Here is a 21,241-nt window from a genome sequence, read left to right as displayed (position 1 = left end):
TTGAGTTTATCTGGGGGTACTAATCTGAGCGCTGTTTTCCTTCCACCAAAGATGATCCTTATTATTTACAGTAGATCCTTTTCAACTTTCAAGATATTTGAACAACTAGCAAATTGGGTTAGAGTATTGAGCTTATTAATCCTGTAAAAACATATAGTTTCACAACACAAAACTCAGCATTAAGGGCAATGCAAAGTGGATTTTCTAATGGAAATGTAGGGAGGCTCAAACTAGTTTAAAAAAAAAAAAAAAAAAAAGAAAGTAACAGGCATTCTGTCTTGGTGTGCCTCAGAGCAAACTTTCTAAAACAGATTATATTGAAGTTGCTCCAAAACAAATAACCTTTTACTTAACTGGGGTAGTACATTTGGCTTTCTTGAGGTTTGCAATGTAGTAGTGATCAGCCACTCTGCAGCTAAGTGCATAAATTCTTTGCAGTTTGTGATTGCACACATTTGGCAAAAATCCATGGGCTTCACCTTTCAACCTGTTGAAACAGAGAACATGATGGTCACCTAGACAGATTTCAATTTTTCTTTATTTGCATGGGTAAAAGCCATCTTACATAGCTCTTTCTACCACCACGGGCTGCTCAAATGTATTCTTTAATTACTCATTACATTATAGCTGTGAAAACCTTTGGCCAGTTTGGATGCAACTATGGAAATACTTTGAGCCCATCTACCAATCTGCAAATAAAACCAGGCTCTGGTTTGAATATTTTTTTGGATTCCTGGTCAGAACCCATTAGCGGTCAGGGCCTCCTAGGGTATGCAGTGGTTGCTAGGCCACAACAGTGGTGGGAGCCTTTTACCATGGATGTCCGAAGCTCCATCCTACTGTGGTACTGCAAAGTGTGCCAAGAACACCCCTTCGGCCCTTGACTCTCAGGGTCATGAGGGCGACGTCTTAATTTCCTGAGGCTTGTTTAATGCAGTTTTTTGTTCCCAAATGAAATTCCAAGCATCGTCTGTTAGTTTATTTCATAGTTGCACCACGGCCAACTTTGACCAACTCTTTTCTCCAGTACTGGTTTGAGAAAATCATAGATGCATGTTGACTTAAAGTAGTTTCAAAGTTGTACCAAATTGTTTGGACACTGTGAGAATACTGTCGCTACAAAATAAGATCACTTTTATTGGGGGAACACCAGCTACTGCCAGAACAAACAAAAGGCCTTTCATTTCCTTCTTCCATTGCTTACTCTGATCTTGAGAGCGTGAATACAAGGAGAGGAGATTATACAAGGCTTTTTTTTTTTTTTTAACTCTTTTTATTGGCATTTCAATAAAGGGTACATACGTATAGAGCAATGCCATTCACTGACAATCCCATGGATGTCTTTGATGTTATGATATCCTTTTTCCAGTCGTCTTGCGTTCGTCCCCTCCCCCGCACACAACTGACGGTGCTCACAGAGGTGACACGTTAATTTGGTTCCCCTTCTACATCGGTGGGGGCACAGAAGGCACACATCTTCCCTTTATATTAATTTGAACGTCCCCAAATATTCACCCACTTGTGGAGGCTGCCCAGCCCATCATAAACCACTCTCTCGGCCAGCATACACCAGTCCATGTCTCTCTTCCAATCTCCTAATTGTCGCACGTGTTCCACTCCCCACAGTCTTGCAATATTCTGCTTAGCCACCTCTAAGCCCAGGGTAATCCATGTGCTTTCTATACGGGTCGGAGCTGTTGCGCCCCAGATATTAAGTAGACACCACTTCACAGAAGCAGAGACTGCCACAACACATACATTGATCATACGTGTCACTACTGACTCCCAAAATCTCTGCACCATGGGGCAGTTCCACGCCATATGAAGGAAAGTGCCAATCTTTCCACATCCCCGTTGATAACCAGCATCCGGTGCTTTACCCATTTTGACCATCGTATTTTGAGCATTTTAGGCACAGTGAAGAACTTTAAATTGAATTAATCAAAACTTCGATTGTATGGCTACCTCTCTCGAAGACATAGGGGCCTCCTCCCATTCATCATCTTCCAGACTGTCCAGGTCCTGGATCCATCTCTCAGACACAGCAGGGCATCAGGAGTGTTGTTGATCAATTTTTTCAATGTCCGTGATGTGGCCTTTTGGAGCATATATTCATCTAGCAGTCTGTACTCCAGAGCGAAAAGTCGGGGATTTCTGCTCCCTTAGGTTACACAAAGATAAGTGTGGATCAGCGATAGGTCTCAGTTGGGGCAAGTTAATATTCACACTATAACTCTACCCAGGGGATCACATCACCATGGGCCATAAATCACCCACATGGAAAAGGCCAATTAGATCCCACTGGTTGAATCCGGGCTGCGTTCCCAGCGCCCCGAACATAGCCGCATCCCAAAGTGGTGTCGCCTGGGTGATCTTGCCCCTCCATCCCAAGGCGATAGTAGCTGTGTGCCAAAGATTCACCATGATCGCCATTGGGCCCCGAGAGTGTCGGGGGTTTGGCTTACCATATAAGGCCCAAAGGTCTCCCTCGGAGCATCATCAGTCTGTCCATGCGATAAGCGATTTCGTTCGGGGAGAGGAAGACCCAACTATTAATGGTGGTTAATTGAGCCGCCCAGTAGTATTTCTGAATATCAGGGAGGGCAGTCACACCTTCGTACCACACCCTTGTAAGCTTGTGTAGTGGTATTCGTGCATGGCCCCCATCCCACAGTAGCATCCTGATCTTGCCCTCAGTGGCTTTAAAATGGGAGAAATTAATTGTGTAGGCCGCTTTTTGTAAAACATATAGAAAATGGGTAGGGGCATCATTTAAAATAAAACCGCCCTACCAAAGAGTGATGGGGGTAGGGATCCCCTAGACGGACCTCCCTCCTTTGTCCGTCCAGTGGTTGTGATGGATTGTTGCTAAAAAAACAAGTCTAGGTCAGTCGTTATGTAAATAGCTAGATAGCGGAAATCCTCCATGACTATTTGTGCTTCGCAGTCTCGGGGCAGTCGATGCTTTGGCCCCAGCAGGATGTGTATTTGCAACTTACGCCAATTAATAGAATAGTCAGTGTATCAGCCAAATAAAGTGAGTATGTCCATTAATCTACCTAGCGTATAAATCAGGTTTGTCACATAGAGCAGAATATTGTCTGCATAAAGCGATATTTTGTCCTCTCAGGTCTCAGTCCAGTGCATACCATAAACCAGTGGGTCCTGCCTGACCCAGGCTGCGAGGGGCTCCAGTATCAAAGCAAAAAAGAGTGGCGATAACGACCAGCCCTGCCTTGTGGTAGTGGAGCCCCAATACGTGAGCTGCTCCTCTCTTTACACCTACTTGAGCCAACAGTTTGCTGTACAAGAGTCACACCCATTGCAGGAAGCGTGACCCAAAACCCAATCTAGCCAGTACCTCAAACATGTAGTCCCACACCAGCATATCGAATGCCATTTTGGTGTCTAGTGAGAAATCCAGGGTGCTCTCCTGTAAGTTGCCTGTTTGGCTCAGGATGCCGTAGTGGCACCTCAGATTGTGAGTGGTGCTTCTACAAGGCATGAAGATCGACTGATTGGTGTGGACTAGAATTATCATCACTTTAATCAGGTGGGAGGCCAGGATTTTGACCTCAACATTTAGAAGTGATATTGGCTGGTAGGAGGCGCAGTCATTTCGCGCCTTTTGAATGACCACAATAGTAACTAGCCTTTGGTCCGTAGGGAGTGATCCCTTTCATCTACTCTTTAAGCATGGCATAATATATAAGAAGCCAGCTGTGTGGCCGAAATTTGGTATAGTTCAATGGGTAAGCCATTAGTACCGATTTGCTTTGCTGGATTTCAGATATCTGATTTGCTCTCACAATATTTTCTTGTGTAATCTCTTCTTCAAGAAGTGCTCTATCGGAGTCTGTGAGACGGGTAAGACGAATATCAGGCAGGAGCTACCGGGAATCTACCACTTTGGTGGCTACTGCGAGGGAGTAGAGCAGGGCATAGTACTTGGCACAGGCATTTGCCACATGTTGTACAAGTGGTGTTTTTTAGGTCTCGCCTAGGCAGCTCTTGGTTTGTCTCTTCGAGACATGCTGTATTCAGGATATGTGCATAAAGCTCTGCCTACTTCCTGCACATCTTTTTAATTGTCTCCTGTCCTTTGTAAATGGTGGCTTTTTATTTATCATTAGGCTTTGTAGTCCCTCCTTAGTACTGCCTTGTCTCTTCTTGTAACCTCCCGTGAGGACATCCCCTGTTACATATGTTACGCCCTAGGTTTCAATTACAGCCTCAGGGCACTATTTTTCCAAAGGCCTTCAGGCAGGACACTCACTTGGTCCTAATCTAGATTGGCAGTGGTTACTTTACTCACTAGTACATCTCACATATGTATTAAACCTTCTATAAATGTCCCTTCATCAGGTACATATAGAGTACAACCTAATCCAGAATTAATATAATAATTCTTTTGTCACATTTCAAAGCTACTAATTGTATATATGGACATAGCAATTTGAATGTACCCGTGGTACTGTCTTGAATGAAATGCATTATGGATAGGGTGGATTTACCATATCTTCAAAGTTTATGCTGCTCACTAGGGATCTCTAGGAGCAGCTTCCGGTACGGCACCTACAACATCTCACATTTATATTAGACCTTCTATAAATGTTCCTTCATCAGCTCCACATAGATTACAACCTAATCCGGACGTAATATAATAATTCTTTTGTCACATTTCAAAGCTACTAATTGTATATATGGACATAGCAATTTGAATGCACTGGTGGTACTGTCTTGAATGCAATGCATTATGGGTAGGGTGGATTGACCATATCTTCAAAGTTTATGATGCTCACTAGGGACCTCTAGGAGCAGCTTGCGGTACTGCACCTAGACATGCAGTGCTGGTGCCTTGCTCACTAGGGACCTCTAGGAGCAGCTTGCGGTACTGCACCTAGACATGCAGTGCTGGTGCCTTGCTCACTAGGGACCCTTAGGAGCTGCTTGCGGTACTGCACCTAGACATGCAGTGTTGGTGCCTTGCTCACTAGGGACCTCTAGGAGCAGCTTGCGGTACTGCACCTAGACAAGCAGTGATGGTGCTTTGCTCACTAGGGACCTCTAGGAGCAGCTTGCGGTACTGCACCTAGACATGCAGTGCAGGTGCCTTGCTCACTAGGGACCTCTAGGAGCAGCTTGCGGTACTGCACTGAGACATACAATGCTGGTTCCTGGCTCACTTCGCAACCATTGAAAGTATGAGCTATTGGTTTTGCATTACTTGCAACACCAATACCTCAAACTATCCGTAATGCAAGACCTAGTGCATTGCAAATGCTTGTAACCTCTAGCACCCAGCGGGCAGTCTGCTCTCTCTTCTCTAACTAGGCTAGTAGCTTACTTACTTTATCACCCACTTCGTGGAGGCGGTGTTGCATGGCTCTATGACTCAATTTTGCGGCATCTTATGCTACATCTTTATATTCATGCTGTTTTAGCAGGAGGACGTGCTTGGCATCTGTATTATCCCGATCAGTGAGCCCTCGTTCTGGTTGCTGGAACTCCTGTTCTAGAAGCTCAAGCTTGGCTCTTTTATTTTTTTGTGACCCACCAGAAGGGAGAGACCCTGTCCTTTGATCACGGTCTAATATGCTTCCCACAGGCTTTGCGCAGAGTGTACCGAAGCCTCGTTTTCAGAAAAATATTGTTCCGTCACTTCTAAGAGACTCTCTGTAATCTGGGACTATTTAAGGTTACAGGGATTAACTGTGATATTACGCTGCTCAGAACTCCAATTCAGACTCTGCACTTCCCAGATTTGGGAGTGATCTGTGATACCCCTAGATAGGTGGCAGAGTTCCAAAAAATGCTGTGTGGGTAATAAGGAAATCTAATATGGGAGAGACTGCCAAAAGCTCCAGAGAGGAAAGAGTACTAGTGTTCCCCAGGGTTGTGGGCACTCCATATATCTGATAGACCAACGACTGAGAGAAAGTCTGCCAGTGGGTGGCGGGCTATCACTGTCTGTGTGTTGGGCAAGCGATTGCGCTGCTCACATAGCGCCATGTTGAAATCACCGCCTAGAGGCAACTTACCATCCGGCATCTCTGGGAGCAGGGCACCCAGATCGGAGAGTGTAGTCATGTAGACAAGGTGGAACAGAGACAAAACAAAAATTGACTGTTTCCCCTTCCCAGTTCCCAGTGAGAGCTAAGTAACGCCCATGGGTATCTTGCCAGATATGGTGAATAGTGAGTGGGATCGACAACTTTACTAAGATACCAACCCCTCTAGAGCCAGCAGTGTACCCCGCATGGACCAACATCTTGTAGTCCCATCTATTCATAGCCCGATACGTGTTACCCAGCGTATGAGTCTCCTGAAGGTGGACAATGTCGGATCCCAGGCGTTTAATATATTGCAGTGCTATCAAACTTTTAATTTTGTCTCCATGCCCATTTACCTTCCAGGAAGGGAATTTTGAGGCTGATGTGTCAGTAGAATCAGCCATGGGGGGGTGTTTCCTTCCTTCCTACCTACCCACACACCCACCCACCCCACATTGCACTGCAACCCACTCTGGGAAAAGGTCAAAAACCCATGACTGGAAGCACAAGGCAGTCGTCAGTGTCCCACAACATAACCCCCCCCCCCAACTCAACCATACAAAACAAAAAACATACCCCCCTCCATGCACAGCTGACTCAAAACTGCTTGTCCCCCAACATTGCAGAGTTTCTGTTGCCCATAATTAACAAACAAGAAGTGGCAGTGCGAATCCCGAACAGCAACATCCCCCCCCCCCCCCCCCCCCCCCGCACCATCTCTCGCCCAATCCAAAATCAATTCTTATGTAGTACCAAAGGGCATTCATCACCACTGAGAAATCATAGCAGTTCCCACCATTATACAATGTTGCATCCTAATAATAAATGGCTCGGCTTTATCTGTTGACATTTATTTATTTTTTGATTTATTGGCTGTGCATGCCTAAGCAACTTCTTCGGAGCACTTCAAGGTGTTCAAACATTATAGTGAACATAGAGGGTAAAAGTGGGGTTAGAAAAATACTAGAGGAAAATGACTAGCATTTTTCAACACAATTTATTTAAAGTATTTAGTGAAGTGTTCTAGTGTATGGTTCCTTGAACTTGATAGCAAATTTCTTGCACTGTGCTCAACATATCATATGTGAGTGTGCACACTTGAGGTAAAGAGCCACTGTTAAGCTTCCTTGCTGGCAAATTAATTGGCTCTCACTCTATCCTTCCTGCTCATTTACCTCATTATTGATCTTTTTTTTCTTCGTAGATGCTGCATCTAGTTTGAGTGTTCCTTCATGCTTAAATGTAATACCGCCATTATTTGAACAGCTTTCCTCAATCTATGTGGCACGCGTAATTTAAAAATGCCTCTGTAAATTAATAAATGGAACACTACAGATGATTTATCTTTGACTGCTCTAGGCGCTTTTGACATTGTACATCTGATTCTCCATTATTGGGGGTTGCATCCATAGTGACATCCGAGACTTTATGATGCCCATGGCCTACTGGACATCTAATATTTAGACTTTGAAAGATCTTGCCCTGCGAGACCCTCTTTGCCGTGTTTATTATTGAATATTGGACAGCACCTACGTTTGAAACGTGCATATTTCTTTGTACTGGGTGGCCCTTCCATCTTATTACTGGATCTTTATTTTAACAGTAGTTGTTGATCTCCAGGTTAACCTGGAGATAATTATCCTATCCTTCTTTGGTAGACCCTGGTTGAGCCTGGCCGAGGAGTCCGTTTAATGGCAGATTACAGAGGGAAATTTGAACCTCTGCATTGAACCTAAAATGCAGTGTAAACCATTTCCTGCATCACTTGCTTTTTATGGCTATTATCCCAGCAGAAAAGCTTGCTTGCTGGATCGCGATGTGTATTCCTCAAGTTTGGAGCAATCATATGTCCCTCAATGGAAACATGTTGAAACATTCTATGTTGAGATAGCACCTTTAACTTGACATAAACTGTCCATTGTGAGTGAGATCTGTAATGTGGCCATTTGGACTACTCGTCTTGTAATCTGTAAGAATTACTGTCTGGTTGCCTACTTCAGTAAAGGGGATTATGTTGGCCAAGCTAGCTTTAGCAACTTTTTTCTTAAAGGTTTGTATTGGCCTTCTGTAGGGGTGCTCGGCATGTGGCCGGTAAGGCAGTATATATGACTGACTTTCTGGATGTCAAGCTAAATGATCATATAATGACTTTAAAAACATTGATATGCCTATTTTTAATAGAAATCTGTCAAGGGTTTAAAACTCCCTAGCCTTGTTTTAGGAACTCCTAACATATGCTGCCCCCTTCCTGTTGCTTCTTGTCAATCAACTCAAAGGAATTGAGTATGTTTTGGGGCCATTTTGCCTCGTCCTGTCATTCATTCCTAATTCCCAAGATTGTAAATGCTAGGAAGTCTGTTGACTGGAGAAGTATGGTGATTTTAATATCCCTTTCATTTTTTTCAGCTCTACAGGATGGAGCGCTATGATGAATGCGTAGCAGTCTACAGGGATCTGATAAGAAACTCACAGGATGATTATGAAGAGGAGCGAAAAACCAATCTTTCAGCAGTGGTGGCTGCGATGAGCACGTGGGAAAAAGTGACACCAGTAAGTGAGCAAATTTGAGCATAAAAGTAATTGATTAAAAAAGTTGAATTTAGTATGAAGCATACATAATTAATTGCTTTTGAACATTCCACTCTTCTATTATCATGTTTGTTCCATTGCAGGCAGATATCTGCTACAAACAGTAGAATCTAAGCCACAAGACTATTTTGAGTTACCAAAAGTGGCTTGGTTATCCCAAGACTCTCGTCCTGTGCATGTTATGCCATAGGCACTCGAGCTGCGCTTCACCAGTTCAGTTAAAAAAGGCCAACATTTGTTTTGATTTGGTTAGGTTACCTTTTTAAAAGGGACATAGTCTAGGACGTCTGACAGAACTGTTCACATTTGAGACTGAACCAAAAATGTTTTGTGTATGACTGGACCAAGAATATTTTGTGTATGGTTGATTTCTGACTGCAGTGGCAGACATGAGGCAAACAGCTATGCCCAGGAATGTAAGCTGGGTAATTACAATGTTCAGATTGATTCAGGCATTTCAATCCATATGCTGTTTTTAAAACTATAGTAAGCAAGATTTAATATGCATTGGCAAAGCCAATATGCTTGGCTTGCATTTTGAGTCCTGACAACCATTAAAAAATGGTCCATTGAAAAAAAAAATGTAAAAAATTGTGTACCTGCAAGATAAAGAATTTAATAATGTGTCATGGTTTAGAATGCTTTCTTTTGAGATATAAAACAGTGCCCCTGCATTGCAATGAAGGTGTTATAATGCATTTTCGTACTGCTCTCTTTCCTCCTTTCCAGTGTCACATTATCTTAGGTATTACATTTCCACAGTGACAAGGGTTCTTAATTATGTAACCGGGTTCTAGGAGGCTGTGGTGGCAGTTACTGTTGACCAGGCAAGGGAGCGCCTTCTACGTTGCTGATTCTTTTCCCTTTTTATAAAATGTATTCTTCTTGTGATTTCCAACCAATCAATAAGAATGAATTAATACATTTGTTTATTAATAAAAATTGTTACAAAAGGCTGGCTGTTGTGTGTCTATCCACGTACCTTCTTCGAGCATTGATAAAAACAACATTGTATCAGTTTATTTGACAAATATCGAACAATTACCCAAAGCGTAAAATTAAGAGACCAAAAAATGTGATATATATCCGCTAGTTTGAAACTGTGATCAGCCTTTAGTCCATGGCTCGATCTTTACTTATAAATTCTATAAGCTGGCATGCAAATTTCGCTAGTCTGGCCAATTGTGTGGAATCTCTAAATTAAAAAAGTTTCATTGCATCTGGACAGGTACGAGTGCCATATTTTACAAACAAAGGTTTTAATAAAGTGCAGCGTGTGTGGGTCAATCGGGGGCAGATGCAAACTAGGTGAGCCAAAGACTCCTCGTACTGATGAGACAGTCTGCAAGTGGTGACTGACTGTAAAGATTTCCAACAAATATTTGTCTTTTATTGGCAGTACCAAGAGTTTGATTGGGAGAATTTGCTTTAAAATGGATTTGTTCAGAGCTGAGTCCAGATATGGCTGTCTCAATTTATCCTTATAGGAGCTGGCTAAGAGCCCAATATTGCTGCTGGAGGACTCTTCTAGCCTCATATAATCTTGCTTGGATAATAGTCTTACTTGTTTCTTTAAAATGGTTTTTAAAATTCATGTTTGGTGAATGAGATCCTGCCCGTTGGACAAGTCAAGGTGCAATTCAGTGCTGGCCGTGAGTAGTGCTTCGGCCCAAGAATTTTTACCTTTCGTGAAAATTTCCTTTAGGGTTGCTTTCATTGTATTTGGGGAGTGCACATGCCCCTCGATAGTATCGAATGATCGATGCCCAATGTTAGTAGGATTGTTTATTTGAGACCAATTCCAGCCCTACTAAGGCATTCCGGGCATGGGCAGGGATCTGAAAAATCTGTTTAAATGCTCGGCAATTGGCAGACTCCATGGTGTTAATTAGTGCCACAGGAAAGACTGGTTGGCCATAGGAAATTGAGGGAAGTAACTTGGCTTTTATAACCTTTCAGATTGGCGCAGTTGTCTGGCTGTGCGGTTTGGAGTGGAGTTTGCAGATGGCGTAGGTCACCGCCTTAGCTTTTGATTCTATAGATGCAGTGGGTGCAGTGGGCTTGCCGTTGGTCATGATCCAAACCCCCAGATAGTCATATTTAGATCTTGTTGTTATTTTCAGGTGGCCCAATCTCTATTGATGTTTGAGTTTGTTAGCATGTTTTCCGACGATCACTACCTTTGTTGTACTTGCGTTTGCTGTTAAATCATTTTCGTTGTTATAAATGCTTAGTGCGTCCAGTGCTCTTTGCATACCCGTCTTAGTGTGGTCCATCAAGACCATGTCGTCAGCGCACTGCATTAAGAACAGTCTAGTCAGCCCAATTTTAGGAGCCAACAAGTTGGCTTTTGATATTGATTTACCAAGGTCTGCAGTATATAAGTTAAAGCGCAGAGGTGCCAATACCCAGCCTTGTTTTAGCCCTCGGTCCGTGTACACCTTTTTTGTTGCTGTGTTCCAGGTTAGTTTCACCCATACCCAGGTTCTGGTGTAAAGGGCAATGATGGTGTTCAGAAGCATGGTTGGGATCACCCAGTTTTGTAGTTTTTGCCAGAGAAGATTTCTATTAACACAGTCAAACTCCACAGAGTAGTCTATGAAGCATGCGAAGAGAGGGCGCTGTTTTTTCTGGGTAGACTGTTCTACCAGATACGCTAGGGCTAGAATGTCATCTAATGTTGATGCTCCTGTATCGAAGCCAGATTGGTAAACTGGTAATATTCCGTCCTCGTTAACCCAGCTTTGTAGATCTTGTAAGAGGACACTAGCGTATGCCTTTGCCTAGATATCTAAAAGGGCTATCAACCTGTAGTTGGTTGGATCTCCAGGATCCCCTTTTTTTATGGATTGGTTGTAGTAGGGAGCCTTTCCAGGCTTCAGGAATTGTTGCATTAGTCTTGCAAAACTGGTATAACGGGGTGACTATAGTTGCCCAAAATTCATGGTCCTCTTTAAAAAGGTCTCCAGGTAGGCCATTGGGCCCCGGGGCCCGTCCTTTCTGATATTACTTAGTATTAATAGCACACAATTGTGCACATACAATAAGAAGTTTTCTACCAACATGTGTGACATGTGTGACACCCTCCTCATGCATTATACCCCTTCGATTCCAGGAAGTCAGGTGTTGCCGACCAAGGTACAATGGACCTATGGCTAGTAATTTTTTTAATAGATTTATTGTTCTGCGTCTTTTTCGTTGCTGTCCCTGTATCAAGGGAAATCCACGTTCTTCAAGAGCCCTGAGAAGGCAAGAGACTGGATGGCGAAAAGGAAACCACTGCCAAAATTCTACAGCAGAGCTGATGACGTCTCAGGGATGTGGAGCAGAGCAATCCGATCGCCAGAGGAGACACAGAAACTGTAGACAACGCAGTAGACTGAGACAAGACTAACAGGAGCTGAAGCCCGATGCCATGAGGCTAATGGGTAGCTCCTCCTCAGAGGGCTCCAATGCCTGACAGTCTGGGTCAGGAAGTTCACTGGGACAAGTCTGGTGGACTGTTCTGAGAGCTCCATTTATATGGGCCCCCTGCGAGGGGTCTCGAGAACCCTAAAAAGAGCGGCTGGCATGGGGTCGTACCCCAGCTACATTAGACTTTGGTGATTGGTACATTTTGTATTACTTCTTACAATGGAAAGGTTTGATTTTAGGGTGACCGATGTTCCCAGTTTAGAAATGTTGGGTGGGGGCAGTTGGACAAGCAGTTTAGTTCAACTTATCACTGCACACCATACGTGTGATGCATCTCCCGAGGTCCTGACACAGCAGATGACCTCTGGGAGAAAAAAAAGGAATGGGAGGATGTTGGGCTGGGAGAAAGCTCTGCTACCAAACCAAGCTGTGAAGTGGAATGTCGGTATATAATTGTTTTTTTTTTAAATTATGAAACCCCATAAGCAAGTTACAGAAATGAACAGAAACTGCATGAGGAGGTGAATAATAAAGCCGATGTGTGAAGGAAAAGAAGCAGCAGGGTTGGGGCAGGTGGGCCAGAGCTTGTAAAAAGAGGAGCACTCGTGCCCAAACACAAAGAAAAAGTAGTTCCTAAAATGAGAGCAGTGGAAGGACACATGCACTTGGTCCATGCTTTGGAGGAGGGCTAATAGCCATAAGAGGCATGGCCATGCATATCTGAAATTGTTTTGCTAATCAATAATGGCAACTATTTCACTAGATTTAAAATTGGCAAATCATCTGATCAAGTGACACCCCAATTCTAATATTCCCACTGCTTTCATCACTACAAAAGAGGTATTCCGGTTTGCACTCTGTATCAAGCTTCTTCCAGCTCATGATGAATAGATTTAAGTGTCTCTAAACAAACATCAGTTTCTTTCAGGACGATATTCTTGTGTTTTTCTCAATGAAGCAGGAACAGGACTGCCAGATTTCAAGATTTTGTAATGAATCTCCTCATTAGGCATTTCAAAGGAAGTGTAATTATGCACTAAACAGCCAGTAGCATGACGTTTGAGAGAATTCATCTTTTTGAGGCACCAAAGCCCGCTCTTTGTAGGTTTTGAATACTTGGGGCCTCATGTAGGTAAATAAATTTTACCGGTTCTTAAATACCGAGCCGTACCGAATCGGTAAATAAGAATCGGTAAGTTACATGTAGGTAAAAATTCGGTAACAGTTACCGATTCGGTAACATTCGGTAAATACGAATCGGAATTCACCGAATCGGTAAATACCGAGGTGGTATTTACCGATTCGGTTAATACCGAGGCGGTATTTACCGATTCGGAAAATACCGAGGTGGTATTTAGCGATTCGGAAAATACCGAGGATACTACCACCTTCCCTTAACTAAGTAGCCAACATCAGAATCATGTCATCATAGAAGGCCTCTCAGGCTTGAATAGGGGACCCCATACCTCACAAATCAGCTCAGTGAAATCACATCACAGGAGCATCAGGAGCCGTCTCGCAGGAAGGCTCGTCTTCGGTCTGACCAATAAACATGATGTCTGTGATATGAAAAGCACCAACTCACAGGTATGTGCAGCTGCGCGTGTGTCATGGCTAAATAGTGGATCGAACAACCTAGAGTGGAAAACATGCATTGTGTAAAATTCCAGACTGTGTGTCACAGCATGTACAGACCAAGGTCGCTGCGCAGAGCTTTGGATGGGAACAACAGAATGCACTCGTCTGAAGGAAGTCTCGAGTCAGCAGTTTATTCAAGAAAGAACATGTAAACGCAGTGTCGTGTGCAAAGACAAAAATATGGCTACAGAACATTCAACGTGGTCATGCTAACTGAACAATGTATGTACGTATTCAGGGAGAACTCACTACACGCCCCCTTGAGCGAAGCAACATGTAATAGGCAAGAAAAGAGAGAACGCAGAGTTCAGTTACGTCAGAGCAGAACAAGGCGTAACCAATGCAGCGCCAAAGTCTGAAAGTCCAATTAATCGCAGCATGAAATCCCAAAAAACACAATGCAAGTATAGTTAAAAACTCAAGGCGACTATCAGGAAGAGTAAAACGATGAATAACAGAAATGAATGTTGCGCCAGGGTGCTGTCCAGTAGCACAGGCGCAATGGACGACAATCCAGTTAATCCATGAATGTATAGGCAGCAAATGTGGCCACGGCTTCCAACAACAAATCGTTTTCAGGGCCACTAAAAGTCTCAGCCATCCAATTAAGTAAAGAAAAGGAACATACGTGTTCTCCAACCAACGGAGCCTCTAGTACAATCAGAGGGCACCCGGAATGTTCCTCAAAATAGCTCATGGACAAGAAGTCGTAGGCTGCCGCTGAGATGTCCCAATTACCCAGGATACCATGCGCCGCACCACACGCCATGATCCGGACACCAGAACAGGCCAACTCGTGAGACACCAAGGGCCTCATCAGTCGATCGAAATCCGGCACCGGAGACACCATGTTGGTCAAGCACAAATCCAGAGGCCATTCAAAGGGACAATCCAGGCAGTGCAATACAGGTTGTACGCAGGTGAAGTAGGAATACCTGAAGGATAATCCATAAGCCAGGCTCAAAGTCGCCAATGGCAAAGTACCATAGAAGTCAAGCATCCTATCACGAAGAAGATGCAGACGGGACAGGTGCTCGTGTGGCACAGCAGGAGCAGCCATTCCGGAGTATGAAAAGGAAAAGCAGCACACCTGCCACTAGCGCCAGAAGCAGCGGGACACCTCCAAAGATGCACGGGAAAAGTGAATGTACAAATGCCGGAATTACACCTAAAATAGTTTGGAAAGAGGTCACGATATCCGAGCCCACATGTTTAAAAAAATGAGCCAGGCCGGTGGCGGACGAGGCATTGATAATAGTTCGGATCAAAGAGCCGAAATGCAGGGGGAGGTCAGTATTCAGAGGCGCCTGTACATCACTGCGCGTATTAGCAACATGAAGGACAACTTTTTCACGAGAGGAAGTCAAAGGCACCTCTTTGTGGGACAATGGCGCTCTATTCAGCTCCACTTGTTGAACTCTGCTTTCAAGGTTGGAATCGAAGGCCAGATGGGAACATCCCGCCGCACATGCGGGGGTGGAATAAGAACAGTATTGCAGCAGCCAACTTCATGCGAGACAGTAATGTACGGGATTCTCAATCACATCCCGCAGCACGCTTCATCAATCATAATGTAATAAATACCGTTTGCAAGCAGAGTGTAAGAAGGTGTCATCACAGGCACTGGGATACCTCGTAGGACGCACGCCACAATCGGGGCTTGTACATTGCATGCGCCGTGTACTTGCATGTGCCTATTGTCTCATGTATGAATCCTAGAAGTGAGAGTGCTGGAGCTATTATTTATGACGGCTGAAGCCTTCTCCATGTTTGCTTGGTCAGTAGCTCTCAAACTGGAAGCCGCCTCACTGTGCGACAACTTGCAGACTTCGTTGTGAATAGCATACGCCCACCTTTTGGTTCTGCCACCCACAGGACCATTCCCAAATTCATTCAATTCGGTATTCACATTGATGGAGTGGGTGGAGTTCCTGATCCTGTAGATGTGCTCTGTGTCAGCTGGTGGACAGATTGGGATGTGTGTACCATCAATGCAGCCAATGGAATGGGGGAACTGTGCCATGTGAGAAATGTCTGTTTTTGTTTTCTGCAGTGCAGCCTGTGTGTTGTGTAAGCTGATGTAGTGGTGCATTCTCTGCATCATGGCATCCAGGAACTTCCTGAAGGAAGGGGACGGCCAACTCTGGGATACCCCACCCACCGCAGCTGTCACCACCTGATTACTGCCGGATGCCAACAGATGTGGGCTGCAGAGCACCTGCACATGTGGGGGTATGGCGTGCGCCCTTCTGATTGGCTGGTCCAGGAGTGGGTGCAGGTCCCTGATTAAGTCCATGATGGTTTCGGGGTGTAGCCTGTACCTGTCATGTGTCTCTGCATCAGTCAGCTGGAATTGTGTGATGCGCTGTCTGTAGATGCGTTCCTCCCGTCGCCATACCCTCAGTCCTGCTGCCTGTAGATGTAGGCGCCTTGCAATGACGTACATAGCGGGCATGTTGTCCACGCTGTTGCATTTTGGGATTGCTCATCTGCACTGTTGATGGTTACCACCTGCTTTCAATCCGTGTTATTTACCGACTCTTATATACCGATTTTACTGGATTTCTTAATTACCGAGTGCTCCTACATGTCATTTTACAATTTTACCACTTCATATTTACCACTTCATGTTTACCGATTCGTTAATTATGTATTCGGTAAATATGAATCGGTATTTTAGAAATCGGAAGATATGAATCGGTATTTACCGCCTCATATTTACCGAAAATTGGTTTTTGGACTCCTACATCTCACTTGTCTGAATACCGGTCGGTAACGGCATATTTACCGAAAATCGGCCGTTACCGACCGGTATTTGGCTACCTACATGAGGCCCTTGGTAACAATGTTGCACACTGCTCCACTGTCAAGCCAGACCTAAAAAAAAAAAAAAGTCTTGCTGTTTATATCCTTTTATGTAACCACTGACTGCATTTCTAGTAGCTGTGGGTGGATTTTTTATTCCGCCCGCAAATCCAGTCGCCACATGGTGGAGTTTTTCCCCCCGCAAGGCTCCAGAAGCGCGAGCTAGTGAGTGAGATTTGGCGTCTCCTAGTGCAATTTTCTAACGCAGGTGGTCAGAGGAATGATTCTTGAGTAGATTTACTGAAGCTCAAGTAGATTTTCTACTCGAGCAGCAGGAAAATCATCTTAAATGGCCACGTGCTCTTGTGCACCGCATGCTGCAGTTCGTGCAGATTTTTCAGTGCTGCTCATGCTACCGGCACTAATGCTTGCAGCGTGACGTACATATTTTCAGCTTGATGGCATAACTCTTTGGAATCTTGCTGAGTTTTTATGCAAAACCGCGAGTTCCACCCATCACTAATTTCTAGTGAAGCAAATTCTAAAATTCTTACTAACACAAATCTAAGTTCGTCTTATGTGAAGTTTGTGAAAAGGAGACGGAGAATAGGAGTGCTCTTATGTATAATATAATTTATATGCATTATTTCTTGAAACTGAGATTTTTTGTGCAACATCACATGCCATTGAGGTAGTTTCAGAGCTGAAACCAGATGCCCAAACCATAAAAGGAACTGATAATATCCTACACACGTGTTGAGAAATAGACGCTATGAATGAATTTGAATGCTCGGCCCTTCCTGTGGATACTCTTATTTAGGCTTTGTGGTTCTTGATAGGAGGAACCTAATTTTTAAAAAGTGTTCTTAGCAAAAAGGGACTATTGTCTAACTGTAGCAAGATCATTTGACCTGAGGCATGGCACCAGAGTGAGCCAGTGTGCACCCCTATGTCATATAATGCAGTTGACTTTCAGCCTTGTTGGTGATAAATAATTATGGGTTGGGTTCCTTTCTACGGTGAATTGCGGAGCAGAAGCTGGTGAGAGAAACAACAGTGCCCCTCTCAAAGCAGCCAGGTGAATCCCCAGGACTTCTGTGCATCAGCCTACCCTCGTTATCGACAAAGCATTTTAAAACCATAGCACATTGAAAGAATCCACTGATGTGCCCATTCTCCGCCAGTACATTACATTCCACACATCATACAGAATCCGAACTAGAATAACTTACATTTATGTAGTTTCTAATACAATGCTACTATCGTTTTTAAGCTTTATAAACAATAGATGTTACTTTTACCAAGTTTGTTACTCATTGAGATGTCCACTCATCTCCTAAGACCCTGTATTCTCCAAAGATTCTTTCATCCCTCCTCTTAGTGGATCTCTATACTTACAAGCTTTGTTTTCTTTGGCACACCTTTTCTTATGAGCATAGTTACTACTGTATAGGTTTTTGTCTGGTGGTATCTTTTTATCCGGTGGAAAAAGAAAGCTGATAGACCTCTGACTCTGCAAACTGTGCTAAATGATTTTTCAAAATATAATTTGGCCCACTAAGTTTACCATGGTATGCATGTATGGTCTTTGAAAAGGTTGAGACTTTTGGCCAACACAATTAAGAACTCTTCTCTGGAACAACGTTCCATTATACCCTTCTAACGTGAGGTTCTGCTAACTTTAATTGTATGCAACACTAACTTATAGTATTGCAAGTTCTTTTTGCATACAAAAATGTGTTATTTATTATCCTATGTGTGAGTTTTTGTAGAATAACTGGTGGCATCTATAAATGTAAGAGGTTTTGCTCTAAGGATAAGTATTGCATTTTTATTGGGTAACGGCTTCAATGTTGTATTGTCACTGTTTATATTTTTTTAACATATGCATTCGTTTTATATATTTTACCAGCTTGATTTATTTCCATAACTCAATCCCATTAATTATACTGCTTCTTGACAGGATGACCTGGGACTTCAAGATCTCACCTATGAGCTTTGTTATAATGCAGCCTGCACATTGATTGGACAAGGAAGGCTTGACGATGCAATGAAAAAACTGCAGCAGGCAGAAGGTTTGGCACCTTATTAAACTGACATTTTGCTGTGCATGGTGGGATATGTCAAATCAGTGTTTTCATGTAAAGCATTTGTTTGGGTGCAAAGTTATGAAGTTTGGTATCCCCACATATATTTTCTCATGTAAGAAAGCTACTGGTTAATAACACCAGGTTATTTATTTATTTATTTTTATTTTCAGAGCTCTGCCGCCAGTCCCTGTCAGAAGACGCAGTAAGTGATATCAATGTGGGCCTGGGTTGTATGAATGCCTTTTTAGGTCTCGCCTGAGCCAGCGCATGCGGTACTCTGCGAGACATTTAGTATACAGGTTTTCAGAGTGCTACCAGACTGCCTAACGCTTGCGTTGACGCGAGTGTGAACGCGCGCAGCCGCCATCTGCCTCCCTTCTAGCGCGATCACTGCTGCGGGCGCACCACTCGCGTGCTTCACGATCAGTTTTGCTTTGATCTATGTGCATTCCTCGCGGCACCCTTTCTTTGCTCTCCCAAGCGCCTCGCTCCCCCCTCCCCACCACAGAGCGCATCCCTGCGATCGCGATCACTTCCACTTGATCGCGATCACTTCCGCGTTACTTGTTTTTTTCTTGTTCTTAGTACTGCCGCCTGGAGTACGAGATGGGTCGTGGGTGGGCCTATCCCAGACAATACCCTCTTGAACAGTGTTCAAACTTGCAAATTGCCATTGCCGTTTGCTGGCAAGCACGAGTAGAGTGCAGCAGGCACCCCCTCCCATGAGCCATCCCGCTGCCTCCGCAGCTTGTTTACCTTCCAGAGCGCGGCCAATGCTTGTTTACTTCGCAATCACAACTTTATTAGTCACTCGTGTAATCGCAGCTCGATCTAGCTCTTTAAATCCTCGCAACCAAAGAGGATGTTAAACACGTTCACGTCACTTCCTTTGGTAACATCGGCACTGCAATTTTGAGGTTATGGCTGACGGGTCGCTGGTAAGCATTCTGCATGATCGTTGAGCCCGGCATGCTTTCTTTAGATACTGAGCACATTGGCACACGGTTAACTGCATGTGTGTTTAGATGCCGTCTTCGAGTGCACAGGGTTTTGATGTTTGAGCCTTGGTACGTAACTGAGTAAGCAGTTCGTACGCTTTACAAATCAAGCACATTTCCAAATAACATCATGTGAGCACCTATGCCGTGCGCTGAGTTTCATGGCCACACCGGTTTTATATTTTTCTCCAAGTCCCGGTTTGCGTGCTTCATACTCGCACAGAGCATTAATTTTTATCGGTTTGACTCTTTTTTTAATTCATACAACCTCTGCATTATTTTTTTAAATAACTTTTAGCGCGAGGCGCGCGCTATTGTTTTCTCTAATATCATTCCGTTTATGGGCACTTTAAAAAGTAATAACTTATTGTGTGCGATGTCCACATATCAGCTAACTATTAAGCCTTTTTGTACCAGGAGTTTTTGCCACTTTTAAACTTGTTGCGGTGCTTCGTTTTGTAGTATGTTTTGCTTTGCCGCAGAAATATTGGGCCTCGCTCAATAACAGATACCTTTTCCTAATTCACAGCTTAGTTTATAAATGCGCCAGCTACGCACCTTAAACCAACATATAAACACACCTATGAGCACAGCTCAAACTACAAAGATGGGACAAGGAAAAGGCAGCGCGCACAGGCTCAGATACATGCAAGGTCGCTCAGCTCATCAGCTTCCTAATGTTGGGAAATCCACAGCAATTTATGAAACACGCTTTTGTTCATCCTTTATAATTGTAGCGCGAGAAGAGTTGGATTGCACTTTTAGCCCAAAGTGTCCAAAGCTGCAAAAGTGTGTCTTGCAGCTTCGCGTATTTAAAAAATTAATTCCCAGGTTTGTGAGCTGCAAACGCTTGTCAGATCAGGTTTTAAGAACAGGTAGAGAAGGGATCGCATTCATTACCCCTGGATGGTAGTAAGATACCACTTTCACTCTGGTCCATGAGTGGCACTGGTTAAATCACGGCTGCTCAGCAACCGCACACTGCTACTCGCCACAGGCAGAACCTCCAACCTGTAGGGGGCTTGACTTCCTACGGTAGGAAATCAACCGTGCATGGCTTTCAAGCACTGGATCTTTCTCCATGTACTCACTGGTTATCTTCATAACGCTTAGTTTCACCCTTTCTTGTTCCATTTTTTCCTCAACTGGTGGCTTCCACCTCGGAACAGGAAAAAACTTCGGAAGTTTGCTGAAAACTGTAGACACCATCCGCCACTAGCTTGAATGTAACACCTAAGCGGAGTCTACGTGTAATGAGGATTGCCACAAGTACTAGACATTTTCTGTGTCTATATCTTTTAAATAACACACCAATCTGACCATTCCATAAAGCAAGAATGCAAAACCTCATTCTCAAATCACTCCATTGTGCCATCAGCCAACCTCTGCATGCAATCCAGTTACAGAAACTCAACTATACCCACCGAAACCTGCAAAAGAGATCTGTGCTCTACCAATCCTGTATGTTATTTTGTAACAGATTAACATTACTTACAAAATGCCACGTAGCCTTCTCAGCATAGGCTTTAAACTCCTTGACCCTTAGTGATTGCTTCGACTTGAAACCCCAAGCTCTTCACAAATACTTGGCCTGTGGAATCATTGCAAATCCAAACTGTTTAGGCTGGATTTTTATTTGCAATTTGTACAGCTT

At 43.8% G+C, this 21,241-nt stretch overlaps 1 protein-coding gene across 2 annotated transcripts in view; it reads left to right on the top strand.

Moving 5' to 3' along the window:
* Positions 1-21,241, top strand: part of SRP72 (signal recognition particle 72) — a 259,141-nt gene that overhangs the window by 51,364 nt on the left and 186,536 nt on the right. For both annotated transcript variants that reach the window (XM_085641079.1, XM_085641078.1), the window contains exons 4-6: positions 8,460-8,603; positions 18,463-18,574; positions 18,760-18,791. In XM_085641079.1, coding sequence (XP_085497205.1) covers positions 8,460-8,603; positions 18,463-18,574; positions 18,760-18,791 — 288 coding nt within the window. The remainder of the gene's footprint in view (positions 1-8,459; positions 8,604-18,462; positions 18,575-18,759; positions 18,792-21,241) is intronic.

The sequence above is a fragment of the Triturus cristatus genome, chromosome 2_2, assembly GCF_964204655.1.
Source record: "Triturus cristatus chromosome 2_2, aTriCri1.1, whole genome shotgun sequence".
Taxonomy (NCBI): domain Eukaryota; kingdom Metazoa; phylum Chordata; class Amphibia; order Caudata; family Salamandridae; genus Triturus; species Triturus cristatus.
Note: the sequence above shows the minus strand (reverse complement) of the source record. Positions and strands in the feature narration are given on the sequence as shown.